Source organism: Aquarana catesbeiana, linkage group LG02, assembly GCF_042186555.1.
Source record: "Aquarana catesbeiana isolate 2022-GZ linkage group LG02, ASM4218655v1, whole genome shotgun sequence".
Taxonomy (NCBI): Eukaryota; Metazoa; Chordata; class Amphibia; order Anura; family Ranidae; genus Aquarana; species Aquarana catesbeiana.
This window is the reverse complement of record NC_133325.1, coordinates 404,284,996-404,304,084: the sequence shown is the minus strand read 5'-3', so window position 1 is coordinate 404,304,084 and position 19,089 is coordinate 404,284,996. Positions and strand designations below refer to the sequence as shown.

Sequence of the window (19,089 nt, the reverse complement as noted above, 5' to 3'; positions counted from 1 at the left end):
TGGCAGGGGCGGTTTAGGAGCGGAGTATACACCGCTCCCGCACCACCCCAAAGACGCTGCTTGCAGCACTTCTTTCCCCCATCCTGCACGCGCACCGCAAGGCTTAAGAGGCACTTTTCAGGCACTATTATGCCTGAAAAACACCTCAGTGTGAAAGTAGCCTAATACCCTGATTATCAGTGCACATCAGTGAAAAGGAAAAAAAAAAAAAAAAAGTTTTCTAGATTTTTTTTTTTTTTTTAGCACAAAACAAACAAAAAAAAAAACAAACACCCCAGTGTTTATTAACCACTTCAGCCACGGAAGGATTTAACCCCTTCCTGACCAGGCCATTTTTTGCAAAACGGCACTGTCACTTTAACTGTTACATAGTTACTTAGTAGGTGAGGTTGAAAAAAGACACAAGTCCATCAAGTCCAACCTATGTGTGTGATTATGTGTCAGTATTACATTACATATCCCTGTATATTGCGGTCATTCAGGTGATTATTTAATAGTTTCTTGAAGCTATCAATGCTCCCCGCTGAGACCACCGCCTGTGGAAGGGAATTCCACATCCTTGCCGCTCTTACAGTACAGAACCCTCTACGTAGTTTAAGGTTAAACCTCTTTTCTTCTAATTGTAAAGAGTGGCCACGAGTCTTATTAAACTCTTCTGCGAAAAAGTTTTATCCCTATTGTGGGGTCACCAGTACAGTATTTGTAAATTGAAATCATATCCCCTCTCAAGCGTCTCTTCTCCAGAGAGAATAAGTTCAGTGCTCACAACCTTTCTTCATATCTAAGATCCTCCAGACCCTTTATTAGCTTTGTTGCCCTTCTTTGTACTCACTCCATTTCCAGTACGTCCCTCCTGAGGACTGGTGCCCAGAACTGGACAGCATACTCCAGGTGCGGCCGGACCAGAGTCTTGTAGAGCGGGAGAATTATCGTTTTATCTCTGGAGTTGATCCCCCTTTTAATGCATGCCAATATTCTGTTTGCTTTATTAGCAGCAGCTTGGCATTGCATGCCATTGCTGAGCCTATCATCTACTAGGACCCCCAGGTCCTTTTCCATCCTAGATTCCCCCAGAGGTTCTCCCCCCAGTGTATAGATTGCATTCATATTTTTGCCACCCAAATGCATTATTTACATTATTGCCCTGCCTAGCTTAGTATCGTCTGCAAACACAGAGATTGAACTGTTTATCCCATCCTCCAGGTCGTTTATGAACAAATTAAATAGGATTGGTCCCAGCACAGAACCCTGGGGAACCCCACTACCCACCCCTGACCATTCTGAGTACTCCCCATTTATAACCACACTCTGAACACGCCCTTGTAGCCAGTTTTCAATCCATGTACTCACCCTATGGTCCATGCCAACGCACCTTATTTTGTACAGTAAACGTTTATGGGGAACTGTGTCAAATGCTTTTGCAAAATCCAGATACACCACGTCTACAGGCCTTCCTTTATCTAGATGGCAACTCACCTCCTCATAGAAGGTTAATAGATTGGTTTGGCAAGAACAATTCTTCATGAATCCATGCTGATTACTGCTAATGATATCATTCTTATTACTAAAATCTTGTATATAGTCCCTTATCATCCCCTCCAAGAGTTTACATACTATTGATGTTAGGCTAACTGGTCTGTAATTCCCAGGGATGTTTTTTGGGCCCTTTTTAAATATTGGTGCTACATTGGCTTTTCTCCAATCAGCTGGTACCATTCCAGTCAATAGACTGTCTGTAAAAATTAGGAACAACGGTCTGGCAATCACCTGACTGAGTTCCCTAAGTACCCTCGGATGCAAGCCATCTGGTCCCGGTGATTTATTAATGTTAAGTTTCTCAAGTCTAATTTTAATTCCGTCCTCTGTTAACCATGTAGGTGCTTCCTGTGTTGTGTCATGAGGATAAACACTGCAGTTTTGGTTACTGAAGCCCCCCCGATTCACTCGTGAAGACTGAGGAGAAGAATAAATTCAATACCTTTGCCATCTCCCCATCCTTTGTAACCAGATGTCCTTCCTCATTCTTTATGGGGCCAATATGGTCTGTCCTCCCTTTTTTACTGTTTACATACTTAAAGAATTTCTTGGGATTTTTTTTGCTCTCCTCCGCTATGTGCCTTTCATGTTCTATCTTAGCCATCCTAATTGCACCCTTACATTTCTTATTGCATTCTTTATAAATTCTGAATGCTGAGGATGATCCCTCAACCTTGTATTTTTTGAAGGCCTTCTCCTTTGCTTTTATATGCATTTTTACATTGGAGTTAAGCCATCCAGGATGTTTGTTCGCTCTTTTAAATTTATTACCCAATGGGATACATTGGCTAATGCCCTTATTTAATATGCTCTTAAAGCAAACCCATCTCTCCTCCGTTGTTGTACCCAAATAAAATTGATGTCCCTTTTTTCCCCACAAATAGAGCTTTCTTTTGGTGGTATTTGATCACCTCTGCGGTTATTCTTTGCACTATAGATAAAAAAAATAGTGATAATTTTGAAAATATATATTTTTTTTTTTTTTTTTTGATATGTATTGTAGCAGAAAGTTAAAAAAAAAAAAAAAAAAAAAAAAAAGTATTCATCAATTTAAGCCAATATGTATTCTACATTTTTTTTTCTCAAAAAAATATCACAATAAACGCAAACTGCTATTTTTAGCGGGACTGCGACATTGCGGCGGACAAATCTGACCCCAAGTGACACTTTTTGGGGACCAGCGACACCAATACACTGTTCACTGTATAAATGGCTCTGGTAGGGAAGGGGTTAACACTAGGGCAACCAAGGGGTTAACTGTGTTCCCTGGGAGGTGTTTCTAACTGCATGGGGAATGGGCTGCCTGGGAGGAGAGAGAGATCACTGTTCCTGATCACTAAGAACAGCTGATCTCCCTCTCCTCCCCTGTCAGAATGGGGATCTGTTTACATTGCCATTTCCCTGTTCTGGCTCTCTTTCCCGCGATCGCAGATGGCCGGCGAACATGCATGAACCAAAATGCCAGTACATTGATTCACGCAGCCGAGCCAACTTGCCGCAGTATAACTGTGGCGGCTGGTCGGCAACTGGTTAAACACCACCAAAAGAAAGCTTTGTGTGAACAAAAGGGTACAGTCCTGCATGACTGCATAATTGTCACTCAAAGTAGGACAGCGCTGAAAACTGAAAATTGGCCTGGACAGGAAGGGGGTGAAAGTGCCTAGTAAAGAAGTTAAGAAATATATGCACATATATTTTCAGGTTAAAAAAAAAAAAAAAAAAAAAAAAAAAAAAAAAGAAGGTGCATTCAATTTATTTTCTTAGGAGCCTGCAGAGCATTGCACCTGTAATCAGCAGATCATGGGTGTTATGTCAGGCAGACAGAACTTGTAGTTTTCTCAGTCACAGATTACTGGGAATGAATGATGCAGTTCATTGGGTGGAGCCTTGCACAGACACACTGTTTATAAACTGTGGCCGGGGGTGTTGCAATAAGATCCCTCCAACCGTTGTGGTGGCGGTGCTGCCTAGTAACAGGTTACACCCTAAGGCTGCTTTCACACTGAGGTGCTTTACAGGCGCTATAGTTCTAAAAATAGCGCCTGTAAAGAGCCTCTCCTGTCTCTCCAGTGTGAAAACCCGAGTGCTTTCACACTGGGGCAGCGCGCTGGCAGGACGGTAAAAAAAGTCCTGCAAGCAGCTTCTTTGCAGCGATGTATACACCGCTCCTAAAGCGCCCCTGCCCATTGAAATCAAGGGGCAGCACCGCCACACCGCTGGCATAGCTTTGCTTTTAACCCTTTTTCAGCCACTAACAGGGGTTAAAAACTCCACAAAAATGACAATAAAGCGCCGCTAAAAATAGCGGTGCTTTACTGCCGACACCCCCCAATGCCCCAGTGTGAAAGTAGCCTAAGGGTGTAACTTGTTACTAAGGCTCCATGCACACTGGAGGTCATAAACGGCTGTTTTTTGGAGTTTGAGCTTTTTTTTTTTATTTATTTATTTTTTTTTAACAGCCCATAAACTCCACTCTATGTTATCCTATGTGTCCATGCACACATGGACGTTTTTTAGCTTTTATCAGCAGTGGACTTTATAGGTAGTTCTCCGAACGCCATAAAAACGCGTTCAAAGTACCGTTTCTGACCATAAACAGAGCTAAAAAAAAAAAAAAAACAACTCCGCTAAACTCTCATAAACGCGCATTAATTAGCGTTCTTGTTTTTTCAATGCATTGTGGGATTTTTTGAGTGTCCCCTGTGTATTTTTATTAAAAACGCACATAAACACAAAAGCAAAACGCTGTTAAAAGCGCGTTTTTTCAACCAGCGTTTCTGCCAGCAATCTGGAGTCCAAAAAAAGCTTTTATGAGCTCCAGTGTGCATGGAGCCTTAAGGTGAACTTTGTCTTTACTATTCAGCTGTGCAGTGTTAATGTGGACGTATTTATGCAGTTCTGGGTGGAGTGAGATAGATGTAATGCTGGCACTTGTCTGACCACACAGCACTATACATCCATTCAGCCTGTCACTGATTTGGACAATTGAATGGCGATTATATAGTTGCTCTGCCCACATTCAGGGAGTGTGCCCAGTGTATATGACTCAATGATAGGAAATCACAGTTCATAGCCAATAAGCTATAGCAATTTCCTGACAGCCTGAAATACACCATTCCTCCACTGAGCGGCCTATCACCATAGCACAATGTGGTAAATGCTGCCCAATCACAGGCTGACACGTCACTACACACGGCCCCTATGTCCAGGCGTTCATAGTAGTTAGCATAAGATATGCCGAGCTTCAGACGTTGTGACCGCACGCAATGCTGTGCTATTTACCTGCGTCCCCTTGCCGGCTCCGGGCGGCCCCAGTAGGATGGCTCTGATCCCGTCCATGACGGAGCCGCGCTCGGTGCTCTCTCTAGGAGCCATGTTTCATACAAAACAGCCGCCGTCAGCGTTCCCAACCACCTTCACACTCTCAAAGGCCAGCCCACACAGCTCGCAACGTAATTGGACAAGTTGCCTGCGTGACCTTTGAAACGAGTCCCCTATTGGATAAAAAACGTGTCAATTAACAACTATATTTGGCCAGCATAAAGGTCATTGGACAGTTGTGAGGTTGTGGGTTGTACGGTAAAGGCGGGAAGCGGAAGATAGCCAAGGTGTCCCGGTGGTAGGGGAACACGTGGCTTTCAAGGGGCGTGGCTTGTTCGTCAAAATGTCACCTTGTGAACTATTAGTGTGTATGATCTGATAGAGAGATCATAGGGTAGGACATGGGATGTCATTATCAATGGGGCACAGATAGATAAACACAGTCTGTAGGCTGCAAACGGTAGAGTTGAAGCTGTTCACCTTCTGAAGCTGACAATCTTTAGAGTATGTTGCAATTCTGACTCTCAGGAATTTTCTGCCAGTGTGCGCTGTGCTTAAGGCTGATACTTTATCCATAACAACTTGATAGAAAGATAATGTTCTTTAGCAAGGAACATACATTTCATATTAATAATTATGCTACCAAAAGGAGTGTGTGCTGTAAATTGCCTCCAGCATGGCTCCTGTTTCTTCTTGCTGGAGGCTGCCATTTTGCCGAAGCCCAGAGCCCCTGAAAGCAGTAAATTATAAGACTGGGTTCACATCTAAGCCACATGCGGCTCACAGCAGGGGTCTGGTGCGTCCCTGTTCTCCGTTTCAGGGATGGATCAGGGCCAATTTTTTGCCTAAAACGGAGCCAAAGATGCACAGGACCCTTGTGCAATCTGCTCCGCAGCCGTCCCCGAGATGTGTGAACCCGGGTCCATTGAGAGCCTGGCACAAGTACCTGTGATGTGAACACAGCCTAAAGCAGAACTAAACCCATTGATTTATTGGTTTCCAAAAACATTTACATTCCTGGAATGCCAGGATTGCTAACTGTCACATTTGCCGATGTAGTACCCTGATGTTTAGGCAGGGTTGCTCCTAAATTTACCTGCCAGGTGTAGCTACCTTGGCACATTTTTAGGGATTAATTGGTTTCGCCCTAAATCTAGAATTGCTGCACTTCTCTCTTCTGTCACTCGATGGCTGTGTACCTGGTGACATTAGCTAAGACAAGGGCAAAGCAAGGACAGATTATGAGTATATGGGGTATCTCAGCCAATGGGCAGGGGTTTTCTTGAATCCCTTGGCCTGCTGGGAGGACATATATATTTAAGTGGAGTCAGGTGATCGGGGTTCTGTGCCACCTGGACGGCTGTCTGGGTGGATGTGTGTTGTGCTGCTAGGCCGGAGTTTGGGCCTATCCTGGCCGCATCAGGCTGCTAGGCTGTCTGAGGCCTATCCAGAAGCAAGAGAGCAGCACAAGGTTGGGACTGAAGCTTGCAGTCCAACCAGAAGTGACGATTCTGCCGGCCAGAGAACCTGTCGTGATCGGAGGTAGAGGGGAAGCTGTCGCCACTAAGGGACCATCCACCTTACTACCAGGGACCACAGTGAGAAGCTGAAGCAAGTACTGGAGCAGTATTCTCACCAACCGAGGACGGTGAGGAATTGGGAAACTTCAGCAGGTGCCAAGCCAGGGACCCAGCCAGTGCGGTGATGCTTGGGACCCAGCAGAGAAGCGGGGGTGACGCTTGAGGAGGATACTAAAGTAAGATTAGAAGAGCTCATAGGATTCAGTGGCAGTGAATCAGCAAGTCTAGTGAGAGATACTGGGAGTTCAGTGGTCTTAGAGTCTACAAGAAGTCACTGCTTAAAAGTAAACAGTTTGTTACAACTTATGTTAGGAACTGTTCTAAGACTGATGCCATAGGAGACAGCGCTCCTACACATGCAGATGTGGTGTCTGGCTGGATGCCTTTCCCTGCATGGCTGTCTATCTGTAGAAATCTCAGAGTCTGCTAATTAGCATTGCAACTACCTAAGGGTGTCCTGGCCCTAAACCCTCTCCCACGGTTCTGTTCAAGAGAAAATAAATCTTTTTGCATCCAAGAAGTGTCTGGCGCCCATGAATCTAACTTGCACTACACCTACTATGCCTTGCAACCCACTCTACATAGAAGGATGTCAGCTGTTCTTGGCTCTGGAGGTTCTCATTAGACTAAAGGAGGTCTGGGATCTTGCTACACTTTTGTCCTCAACCAAACTGTCAAACCATCGAATGGCTGGTGTCATAGCTGATCACATGTGCGGCACCATGGCGGTTGCAGATCAAACAGAAGACGCTTCCTTGACTGTAATGGATAGGATTGTTTAATTCTGTTTTAAAGTGGTACTTTAGTCAGAAAATGAAGTCCTGCTAGATCCCTTCAGGCTGGCCCCTTTTTCAGGTATGTAAACCATTAAAAACAAGTGCCTTTACTGTTTAACCACTTAAAAGCGGCGTTCCACCCAAAAGTGGAACTTTCACCTTAACCACTCCTCGCCCCCTTACATGCCACATTTGGCATGTCATTTTTTTTGGGGGGGGGGGGGAGTGGGTGTCTAGTTTTGAGTGGGGCTTCCTGTCCCACTTTCTGCTTCTGACTTCAGGCCACCTAGGCGACTCCTCCTGTCACCCTAGGCAGCCCCTCCCTAACAGGAATCTTCTGGGACACGTCACAGGTCTCAGAAGATTGCCTGTCCACTCAGAGAGTACAGCACGTCTCGTGCATGCGCAGTGCGTGCCCGGCCGTGAAGCCGCAAGCTGTCACGGCCGCATGCCCACAGTTTCTATGCTGGCATCCATGCGGCTGCATTTCATGCAAGGCTCCATGCGGCTGCATCGCTGGACCATGGAACAGGTGAGTGTCTGTTTATTAAAAGTCAACAGCTACACTTTTTGTAGCTGCTGACTTTTAAAAAACTAAAAAAAAGCCTGGAACTCCACTTTAACCATTTCCGGACCGCCGCACGCCGATATACGTCCTAACTTTAAAGACAGATATCTTTGTTATGGCAGCCCTGGTATCCTCTTCTTCGGCCAGCAGTCCGGTTTCCGATAATAGTGGTCTCTATGGCAAGTTCTCCGCGAGATCACTTTTATCAGCGGTGGGAGAGGGCCACCCCTCCCGCCGTGCTCCGATGCCCTCCGCAATTACCGGAGCCGTCGGCAGCAGCGGAGGCGATCGGATCCTCTTCTATGTGTGGTATGGAGATGAGTGAGGGGAAGATGGCCCCCACCCATCTCCATACCATGGCAGAGCGGAAGCGACGTCAAAACGTCACTTTCACCCATAGCTCTTAAAAATGCCATTTTTTTTTTATTGCATTTTAGTGTAAATATGAGATCTGAGGTCCTTTTGACCCCAGATCTCATATTTAAGAGGTCCTGTCATGCTTTTTTCTATTACAAGGGATGTATACATTCCTTGTAATAGGAATAAAAGGGACATGATTTCTTAAAAAAAAAAAAAAAAAAAGAAGAACAGTGTAAAAATAAAAAGTAAAATAAGAAAAAAAATTTTTTAAACTCGCCCCGTCCCGCCGAGCTCGCGTGCAGAAGCGAACATGTACGTGAGTAGCTCCCGCATATGAAAAAGGTGTTCAGGTATCGCCATGATTGTTAGAGCGAGAGCAATAATTCTAGCCCTAGACCTCCTCTGTAATGCAAAACATGCAACCTGTAGAATTTTTTAAACGTCACCTATGGAGATTTTTAAAGGTAAAAGTTTGTCGCCATTCCATGAGCGGGAGCAATTTTGAAGCATGACATGTTGGGTATCAATTTACTCTGCGTAACATTATCTTTCACAATATAAAAAAAATTGGGCTAACTTTACTGTTGTCTAATTTTTTAATTCAAAAAAGTGTATTTTTTTTCCAAAAAAAGTGTGCTTGTAAGACTGCTGCGCAAATATGGTGTGACAGAAAGTATTGCAACGACCGCCATTTTATTCTCTAGGGTGTTAAAGAAAAAAAAATGTATAATGTTTGGGGGTTCTAAGTAATTTTCTAACAAAAACTGTTTTTAAACTTGTAAACAAATCTCAGAAAGAGGCTAGTCCTTAAGTGGTTAAGGACTGGAAGATTTTCCCCCTTAATAACCAGGCCATTTTTTGCGATACAGCACTGTGTTGCTTTAACCGACAATTGCGCGGTCGTGAGACGCTGTACCCAAACAAAACTGACGTCCTTTTTTCCCCCACAAATAGAGCTTTCTTTTGGTTGTATTTGATCACCTCTGCGGTTTTTATTTTTTGCGCTATAAAAAAAAAAAAAAATTAAAAGCGACAATTTTGAAAAAAAAATAATATATTTTTTACTTCTTGCTATAACAAATATCCCCCAAAAAATAATAATAATAAAAAAAAAAATGTCTTCAGTTTAGGCCAATATTTATTCTTCTACATATTTTTGGTAAAAAAAAAAAAAAAAAGGAAAGGAATAAGTGTATATTAATTGGTTTGCGCAAAAGTTATAGAGCCTACAAAATAGCGGATATATGTATGGCATTTTTATTATTATTTTTTTTTTTCCTAGTAATGGCGGTGATCAGCGATTTTTTTTTTTTTAGTGGGACTGCGACATTGTGGCGGACAGAACAGACACTTTTGACACTTTTTTGGGACCATTGACATTTTTACAGCGATCAGAGCTAAAAATAGCCACTGATTACTGTATAAATGTCACTGGCAGCCAAGGGGTTGACACTAGGGGGCGATCAAGGGGTTAAATGTGTTCCCTAGGGAGGTGTTTCTAACTGTAGGGGGGGGGGTGTAGCGATTGGAGGAGAGAGAGGTCTCTGTTCCTGATCAATAGGAACAATCTCTCTCTACTCCCCTGTCAGAACAGGGATCTGTCTGTTTACATTGACAGATCCCCGTCTTGACTCTGAGGAGCGATTGCGGGTAGCCAGGGGACATCGTGGCCGACAGCCATGTGCATTGGCTCCAGAGTCGTGCCACGGGTGTGCGCGCACCCCCTTAAAACGTCCGCAGTACAGCTACGGCGATTCGCGCAGGGGAGCCAATATGTCGCCGTATAACAACGGCGGCTGGTCAGCAACTAGTTAAAATCCAGTAATACACTGTCTCACCCTGCTCTGCACATTTTTAGGCACTGCCAAGTTTGTAGAGGCCAATCTGCTGACACCTTTAAAGGAGTTCTAAAGGCAGACATTTGCAGTCTGTGTGCAGCAGACCCCAAACATTTACCTGAGCCTAACCTTCCTTCAGCGATGTTGCACGAGTGCCTGAGCTGTCCGGGACTCTCCCCCTGGTTGGCTGAGACACAGCAGCCACGCAATTGGCTGTCAAAGTCAGTTATCCAATCAGGAGGGAGAAGGGCGGGTCCAAAACACGGCTTCACATCTGAATGGACCCACAAAGTTGCGGCTCAGCTCAGGTGCCCCCATAGCAAGCTACTTGCTGTGGGGGCACTCGACAGGAGGGAGGGGCCCAAGAGAAGCAGCTAGGGACCCAAGAAGAGAAGGATCTGGGCTGCAAAACCACTGCACAGAGCAGGTAAGTATGACACGTTTTTTTTTTCTTTAAAAAAAACAAACGAGACTTTGCAATCACTTTACGGACCCATTCACACTTATGGCATGGGAAATGCATTTCCATGCATTTAACAGCCTATTGAAATTAATGGGTTGTTAGGAACCTACAAACAACCACGATTTGGTGAACTGGCCCTTAACCACTTTAGTACTGCGCTATAACCGAAAGACGGCTACAGCACCGTACTATAGTTCTGGGAGGGCGTCTATAGACCTCCTCCCAAAACCCTCCCTCCTGAGGCACGCTCTGTGACCTATGAGTGCTTCAGGCACAGCTGATAACAGGTCAGGGTAAAGGGCCAATCACAGTGGCCCTTTACCATGTGATCATCTGTGTCCAATCACAGCCGATCACATGTAAAAAGAAAGGGATTCAAACACTGGTCATTTTATTTTGCTGTCTGTGACCCCATTCGGGTGATTCAAATGGTAAAAAAAAAAAAAAAAAACCCACTGACAGGGGGTTATAACTCTTCCTATACTCTATCCAAGATGAAAAAAAAAGTTGTTTAGGAGGGCCCTGCTCCTGCGAGTTTACAACAGAATCTACTACTACCATAATATGCAAAAAAAGGACCGATTAACCACTTTGCGTCTGGGCTAGTTTTTTAATTTTTTACACACGTTAAAATGCATTTTTTCTAGAAAATTACTTAGAACCCTCTCAACAATTATATATTTTCTGAAAGCGCAGAGACCCTAAATAATAAAATGGCAGCAGTTGCAATATTTGTGCAGCTTTTTATCAAACACCAATTTTCAAAATACAGTTAAATTAATTTTAGTGCACACAAACACACTATAATACCACAGGTTCTTCTTTAAAGCCTAAACCTTTTTCTAACATTTGTTGATTACAAGTTTAAAAAAAATCAGTATTTTTTGCGAGAAAATTACTTAGAACCCCCAAACATTATATATTTTTTTAGCAGAGACCCTAGAGAATAAAATGGGCGGTTGTTGCAATATTTTATGTCATACTGTATTTGCACAGCGGTCTTTTAAACGCAATATTTTTTGGAAAAAACACACTTTAACGAATTAAGGTTCTTACAATGGAGGGCCTCTCACTTTGCTGCAGATCAGTTACACAGCTACCTCTGTTTCATCAGGTGTGACCTCTTTCAGCTCTAAAATTTGAACTCCCGGCACAAAAACTTTGGGCTCCATTCACACTTGTGCGACTTGTCATGCGACTGTGAACATCAAAGTTGCACCCCATCTTTTCCAATGAGTACCATTCATACCTATGCGACTTAAAGAAGTTTGTGCACCATTTTAGTCCGACTATCATGAGACTTGAGGGCCATAGATATGAATGATCTACATGGGACAGTTGTCCCTTATCAGTGGCTCAGCAGGGCCACTCATTACTGGCTGCCTGCAAATAACTACAGGAGGGAATGAATATAAGACCAGGCAGCCTGCACAAGGAGAGAGCAGTGACTTGCCTTTACTACAGGAAGCTCTGCATAGAGGCAGAGTTTCTCACTGGATTACTGCACAGATCTAGAAAAACACACAAAGCAGACCAAAAATGAAGTTATGCTGCGTAAACACGAGCGTAATTTCTGTCTGAAAAATCTTGGATAGTTTTTCTGATGGAATTCCGCTCAAGCTTGGCTTGCATACACACGGTCACACAAAAGTTTGCTGAACTTTCGACTGTCAAGAACTCGGTGACGTACAACACTACGACGAGCCGAGAAAATTAAGTTCAATGCTTCAGAGCATGCGTCGAATTGTTTCCGAGCATGCGTAGGAATTTTGCGCGTCGGAATTGGTACAGACGATCGGAATTTCCGATAGGAACTTTTTCCGACCGAAAAATTGAGAACATGCTCTCAATCTTTTGCTGGCTGGAATTCCGCCAGCAAAAGTCCGATGGAGCATACACACGGTCGCATTTTCCGACCAAAAGCTCTTATCGGTCTTTTGCTGGCTGAATTTCCGATGGTGTGTACGCGGCATAAGAATACACATGCCCTTGAAATGGTCAATTTTGACTTGTTTACTTTCTGCAATAAATGTTTGATATTGCAAGCTTTCAAATTTATTCTGACCAAGTTTATTGTTTGTGTTGTGTCAAAAGATCATTTTGGGACATTCAATCAATTAAAATGGTCAGACTGAACAGTTGTTATTCCCAAAACTTTATCAGGGGAATTCATAGAGCTTGTCTACAACACTTCAGAATTCCATCATGCCTCCGCACAGGGCCTTCTTTAATATTGACTGAACCCTGGGCAAACATTTTCTCAGTCACCCTTTTCCATGCAATTTCACTCTCCACATGCTTTGAGACATACAATAAATAGCAGCCAGACCCAAAATCAGTTTACTGAATCAGATCAGGCAGTGATTGTGATTGGTTGCCAGAGGTTTCAGTGTATCATTACGGCCCACTGACTGCCTGCTAGAGGTTACAGCACATATTATGGCTCACTGATTATTTTCTAGAGGTTACAGCACATGACCTCTGCTTTTTGATTGGTTGGTAGCGATTACTGTACATCAATACTGCTCACTGATTGCTAGAGGTTACTGGACATCTATACCACTCACTAATTGGTTGCTGCATATTATTACTGCTCACTGATTGGTTATTGCATATCATTACCGCTCAATGATTGGTTGCAAGAGGTTAGTGCACAGCATTATTGCTCACTGATTGGTGGCTAAAGGTTACAGCACCTCATCTCCTCACTGCCTGCTCACCATGGACTGGGGAGGTGAGGGGACCCTTTAATGGACAGAAAACTCGGCAGTACACTGTGACAAATTCTGAATCATGTAGAGAAAAGCTGGAAATCTTTGGCAAGTATATAGTGGGGCATTCTGCCAATGTAATGGGGAATTTACAATGACCACCAATGTGAGGGGGGGCTTTACACTGACCATCACTGTGAGGGGAAATGTGCTCTGACCACCATGTAATGGGGGATTTTACGCCACCCAGCTATAGAACAGAGAGATTTCTACACTGACATCAATGTAATAGGAACATTTACACAACCAGTGTAATGCTCCGTACACACGGTCGGATTTTCCGACGGAAAATGTGCGATCGGAGCGTGTTGTCAGAAATTCCGACCGTGTGTGGGCTCCATTGGACTTTTTCCATCGGATTTTCCGACACACAAAGTTTGAGAGCAGGCTATAAAATTTTCCGACAACAAAATCCGAGTGCTCCTCAGGCCACCAATTAGGATCTTCAAATAGGTGATGTCTGCCGTGGGGATCACCGACTTCACAAATTCCAACAAATTATCCAGCGCTGTCTTCCTCTTTTTTGGTTCTTATATTCAGGGTGGTTTATCTCCCATAGCCAGGGCAGCTCCCTGAACATATCAATGAAGATTGGCATAAAGTCCTGATCCTTCAAGATATCCATTTTCACTGCAAGACACAACACAAGACAAACCCTAATGTCAGCCTAAAGTCTTCTAAACTTGTGCAAATACAGTCCTCAATCTAGAAGCAGTATAGGCCCAGAAGTGATGATATACATATGAATGCCGCAGTCATTTACATATTAATTCCGCCGCAATTTACATATTAATGCTGGTTATTTACATGTAAACACAGGGTCTGCAGGTGAGTCATCTGTACATGGCAATAGGGCAGAGCTGGGCAGCAGCAACAGAACTTTACACTGAGATATTGGGACACACCACGGGACTAAAACTTCAAGGGGTAAGGGAATTAAAACTGGGATAGTTAGAATGTATGAGGCAGCTGCTTTGGACCCCACAACAATGATGGCCCTTTGGCCCAGCCTTAAAAACGGTCCTGCCTCCGCATGCAAAAGGTCAGTGCTGGTGACAGATTCATGTACCTGTTGGAAACAGGTACATGAACTCTTGGAAGTGCACTGAGGCCGGAGACCTCTGTTGTAAACCAACTGACAGACATTCACCAGTGTGATTGGCGAACCAGTCATTTGCTAATTTTTAACCACTTCCCTACCCGCCCATTGTCATATGACGTCTGCAGATGGGCTCTCCCATCCTGGGCTGGCGTCATACGACGTCCTCGACTTCCCGGCGGTATAGGGGGTCACCAAGGAGCCACGATGTCTGCCGGGCACTCACGATCATTCGTGACAGAGCAGGAACGTGCATCTGTGTGTGTGTGTAAACACACAGATCCACATCCTGTCAGGGGAGAGGAGACAGATCGGTGTTCCTAGTATAGTTCCCATCCCCCCACAGTCAGAATCACTCCCTAGGTAACACATTTAATCCCTTGATCGCGCCCTAGCGTTAACTCCTTCCCTGCCAGTGACATTTATACAGTAATCAGTGCATACCCTGTTTCCCTGAAAATAAGACCTAGCGTGATTGTCGGTGATGGCTGCAATATAAGCCCTACCCCCCAAATAAGCCCTAGTTAAAGTCCTTGTAGGTCTTATTTTCAGGGTAGGGCTTATTTTCGGGGAAACAGGGTAGGGCTTATTTGGGGGGTAGGGTTTATATTGCAGCCATCACTGACAATCACGCTAGGTCTTATTTTCGGGGAAACAGAGTATTTATAGCACTGATCACTGTATAAATGTCAGTGGTCCCAAAATATTGTCAAAAGTGTCCGATCTGTCTGCCGCAATGTCACAGTCACGATAAAAATAAATAAATAAATAAAAATTGCAGATCGCCGCCATTACTAGAAGAAAATAAATAATAAGAATGGGATAAATCTATTCCCTATTTTGTAGGCACGATAACTTTTGCACAAACCAATCAATATACGCTAGGGATGGGCTATCTGTTCGAGTCGAACAGGAGTTCGACTCGAACATTGGCTGTTTGCCCGTTCGCAAAACAGCAAACAATTTGGGGTGTTCGCGGCAAATTCGAAAAGCCGTGGAACACCCTTTAAAAGTCTATGGGAGAAATCTAAAGTGCTAATTTTAATGGTTAATATGCAAGTTATTGTCATAAAAAGTGTTTGGGGACCCAGGTCCTGCCCCAGGGGACATGTGTCAATGCAAAAAAAAGTTTTAAAAACTGAAGTTTTTTCGGGAGCAGCGATTTTAATAATGCTTAAAGTGAAACAATAAAAGTGAAATATTCCTTTAAATCTCGTACCTGGGGGGTGTCTATAGTATGCCTGTAAAGTAGCGCATGTTTCCCGTGTTTATAACAGTCTGAGAGCAAAATGACATTTCTAAAAGGAAAAAAAAGTCATTTAAAAATGCTAGCGCCAGTGCCGGCTAATAATGAATTGTTGGTCCCAACAATACACATAAGTCATTGAAAGTCATTGAAAAATAAAATAAAAAATGCGTGGGGGTCCTCCAAAATTCCATTACCAGGCCCTTCAGGTCTGGTATGGATATTAAGGGGAACTCCGAGCCAAAGTTTTTAAAAAAATGGCGTGGGGTTCCCCCCAAAAATCCATACCAGACCCTTTAGGTCTGGTATGGATTTTAAAGGGAACTCTGCGCCAAGGTTAAAAAAAAAAAAAAATGGCGTGGGGCCCCCCCAGAAATCCACACCAGACTCTTATCCGAGCACGCAACCTGGCAGGCCACAGGAAAAGATGGGGGGGCGAGAGAGCGCCCACCACCCCTCCTGAACCGTACCAGGCCACATGCCCTCAACATGGGGAGGATGTCCCCATGTTGATGGGAACAAGGGCCTCATCCCCACAACCCTTGCCCAGTGGTTGTGGGGGTCTGCGGGCAGGGGGCTTATCGGAATCTGGAAGCCCCCCCTTTAACAAAGGGGACACCCAGATCCCGGCCCCCCCCATGTGAATTGGTAAGGGGTACATTGTACCCCTACCATTTCACAAAAAGAAAGTGTCAAAATGTTAAAAAACCACAGGAGATGGCATGGGACAAGTCCTTTATTAAAAATAAAAAAATAAAGAGATTCCAGCAATGTTATCCAATAAATCCATGCTCCTACTCCAGCGATGTAATCCAATTCTCGATCTCCAGCGATGGATGATCTCCAGCGACTCCAGCGAGGAACACGCACAGGATCCTGCCTCCACCGGAGGCACCCAGCCAATGACGCGGTGCCAGCTGGACAGTTCTTATGTAGCTGAGGGCGGGGCCACCTGTCACGTGACCCCGTCCCCCTCTGACCAGGGGAAATGCCGGGGTTTCCCTGTGACGTGTACGGGTGACCCCGCCTCCCTCTGATGCAACACAGGATTCCCATTGCATGAAGGGTCTGGTATGGATTTTTTGGGGGAACCCCACGCCATTTTTTTAAAGTTTTGGCGCAGAGTTCCCCTTAATATCCATACCAGACGTGAAGAGCCTGGTAATGGAATTTTGGGGGACCCCCACACATTTTTTTTTTTTCTTCAATGACTTTCAATGACTTTTATGTGTATTGTCGGGACCGACAATTCATTAATAATTTTTTAGTAGATAATAGAAATGTCATTTTACTCTCGGACTGTTATAAACACGGGAAACACGCGCCACTTTACAGGCATACTATAGACACCCCCCAGGTACGAAATTTAAAGGAATATTTCACTTTTATTGTTTCACTTTAAGCATTATTAAAATCACTGCTCCCGAAAAAAGGCCGTTTTTAAAACTTTTTTTTGCATTGATACATGTCCCCTGGGGCAGGACCCATGTCCCCAAACACTTTTTATGACAATAACTTGCATATTAACCTTTACAATTAGCACTTTTGATTTTTCATGTTCGTGTCCCACAGACTTTAACATGGTTCGCGTGTTCAAACTAATTTTTTGCCTGTTCGCATGTTCTGGATGCGAACCGAACAGGGGGGTGTTCGGCCCATCTCTAATATACGCTTATTGCAATTTTTTTTTACCAAAAATATGAAGAAGAATACATATCTGTTTAAACTGAGGAAAAATGTTGTTTTTGTTTTTTTAAAAATGTAAAAAATAGCATTTTTTTCAAACTTGTTGCTCTTATTTTGGTTATAGTGCAAAAATAAAAAAACACAGAGGTGATCAAATACCACCAAAAGAAAGCTCTATTTGTGGGGAAAAAAATGATAATTTCATTTGGGTACAATGTAGCACGACCACACAATTGTCATTCAAAATGTTACAGCGATGAAAGCGGAAAATTGTAGTAAATAGTATTTAAACTTCTGACCATGAATGAGATAAAAATAGTGGCGCTAAAAATAAAATTAAAAATATATATATTGAAAATATATATTGCTAGATATGAAACAATGACTGTAAAATACCCTGTGATGAATGTGAAAAGTAAAAAGACAAATGGTCTATAATGAAACGTCCAAAATTATCAGTATATTAAACACTGTATAATGTCTTCTTAAATCTTCCACCACACCACTATGTGACCGTGATTCCGCTCCCTTCAGAAGGCGCACTCACCAGCTCCAAATGCCTTACACTCTCGTGTTTGGCAATAGCGCTTTTACCCACACACACAAGGGATTAAGTGAATTCCAAACTCCAGCAGTGGGCATCAATCGGAATCTCTCCACATGAAAATAATAAAGTGCTCCAGATAGTGTGATAACGTAAAACCAGTTTAATTTAAAACACTACAACATCTTTACTCATTAAACTCACATTTAGTAAATATATAAAAAAACAAAAGTGGAGACGCAACATTCTTTCAAACTTGTGATAACAGCGAAATATAGTGGTCACGGCGGACCCGAGGTGTGCAGATACAGGTTAACTCTCACCCACTCCTCAGACTTGATACAAGTGTCCACTTCCTAGTGCAGTGTGCAGCGTCAAACGTTACACGTGATTTCCATACAGCCACACCCTGACATGTTTCGTCATATCAACTTAATCATGGGATTGGCTGTACTGCACGGCAATCACCTTCTTATACCCTACTTCTGATCTATTGGTGGAAGTGATTGTGAAGCGCATGCGCTCACCCTGTGTCCCCATGCTCCAGAAACTCCGGTCTTTACACAGATCCAAAGTAGCAAATGGAATAATTATTACACATGCAAATTATACGCAAGTGCAAATCCATTAAATGCACCCATCACCCCCAGCAATTCTTATAAAGAACAGCAACAAAATTTTAATTAATGCTGCCAATTTCCGAAGGTTAACTAGAATTTAATCAGGTCACATACTACATATCATAATAATATATAAATCTCCAATATACATTAAAATTATGTGTTGTAGTATATATTATATTGAAAATTAAAATCATAAACACATTATAGTCTAAAAATTAAATCACAAAGGGATTCCATAAGGACAAATGGCTGATATTCCTCATATTAAAAAGCTATCACTATACCAACAATCTTAACCCAAAGAGTGATAATTACAATATGGAACGGCAGATTAAAAACCCAGAGCATCCACTGGTAAGGTGCTTGCATCACCACCCAATCCCACTCACTGGTATCAGCAGTTTGTAATGAATTCATATCTCACATAATGCAGCAGACACTATAAAAGGCTGGATAAAACACAAAAATAAATATAAAAATATAGAATAATATCTATGTAACCAATATTGAATAAAGTGAGAATAAGTCAACCCTAACCAATGACAGAGTTATTAAGGTGAAAAATATATCAGGCTTATCTCTCTGATGTTTTGAGGTGAACCTACACCCTAAAATTAAGAGTTATAATAAAGCAGTTGAGATCTAGCTCAATGTTTAAGCCTCTAGGAAAAAGGCATT

General features: G+C 43.1%; 1 protein-coding gene across 2 annotated transcripts in view; it reads right to left on the bottom strand.

The window, feature by feature from the left end:
* AK2 (adenylate kinase 2) overlaps positions 1-5,011 on the bottom strand; it is a 37,650-nt gene extending 32,639 nt beyond the window's left edge. For both annotated transcript variants that reach the window (XM_073615339.1, XM_073615338.1), the window contains exon 1: positions 4,819-5,011. In XM_073615339.1, the coding sequence (XP_073471440.1) occupies positions 4,819-4,911 (93 nt within the window). In that variant the 5' untranslated portion in view covers positions 4,912-5,011. The remainder of the gene's footprint in view (positions 1-4,818) is intronic.
* Positions 5,012-19,089: the final 14,078 nt, after the last annotated feature.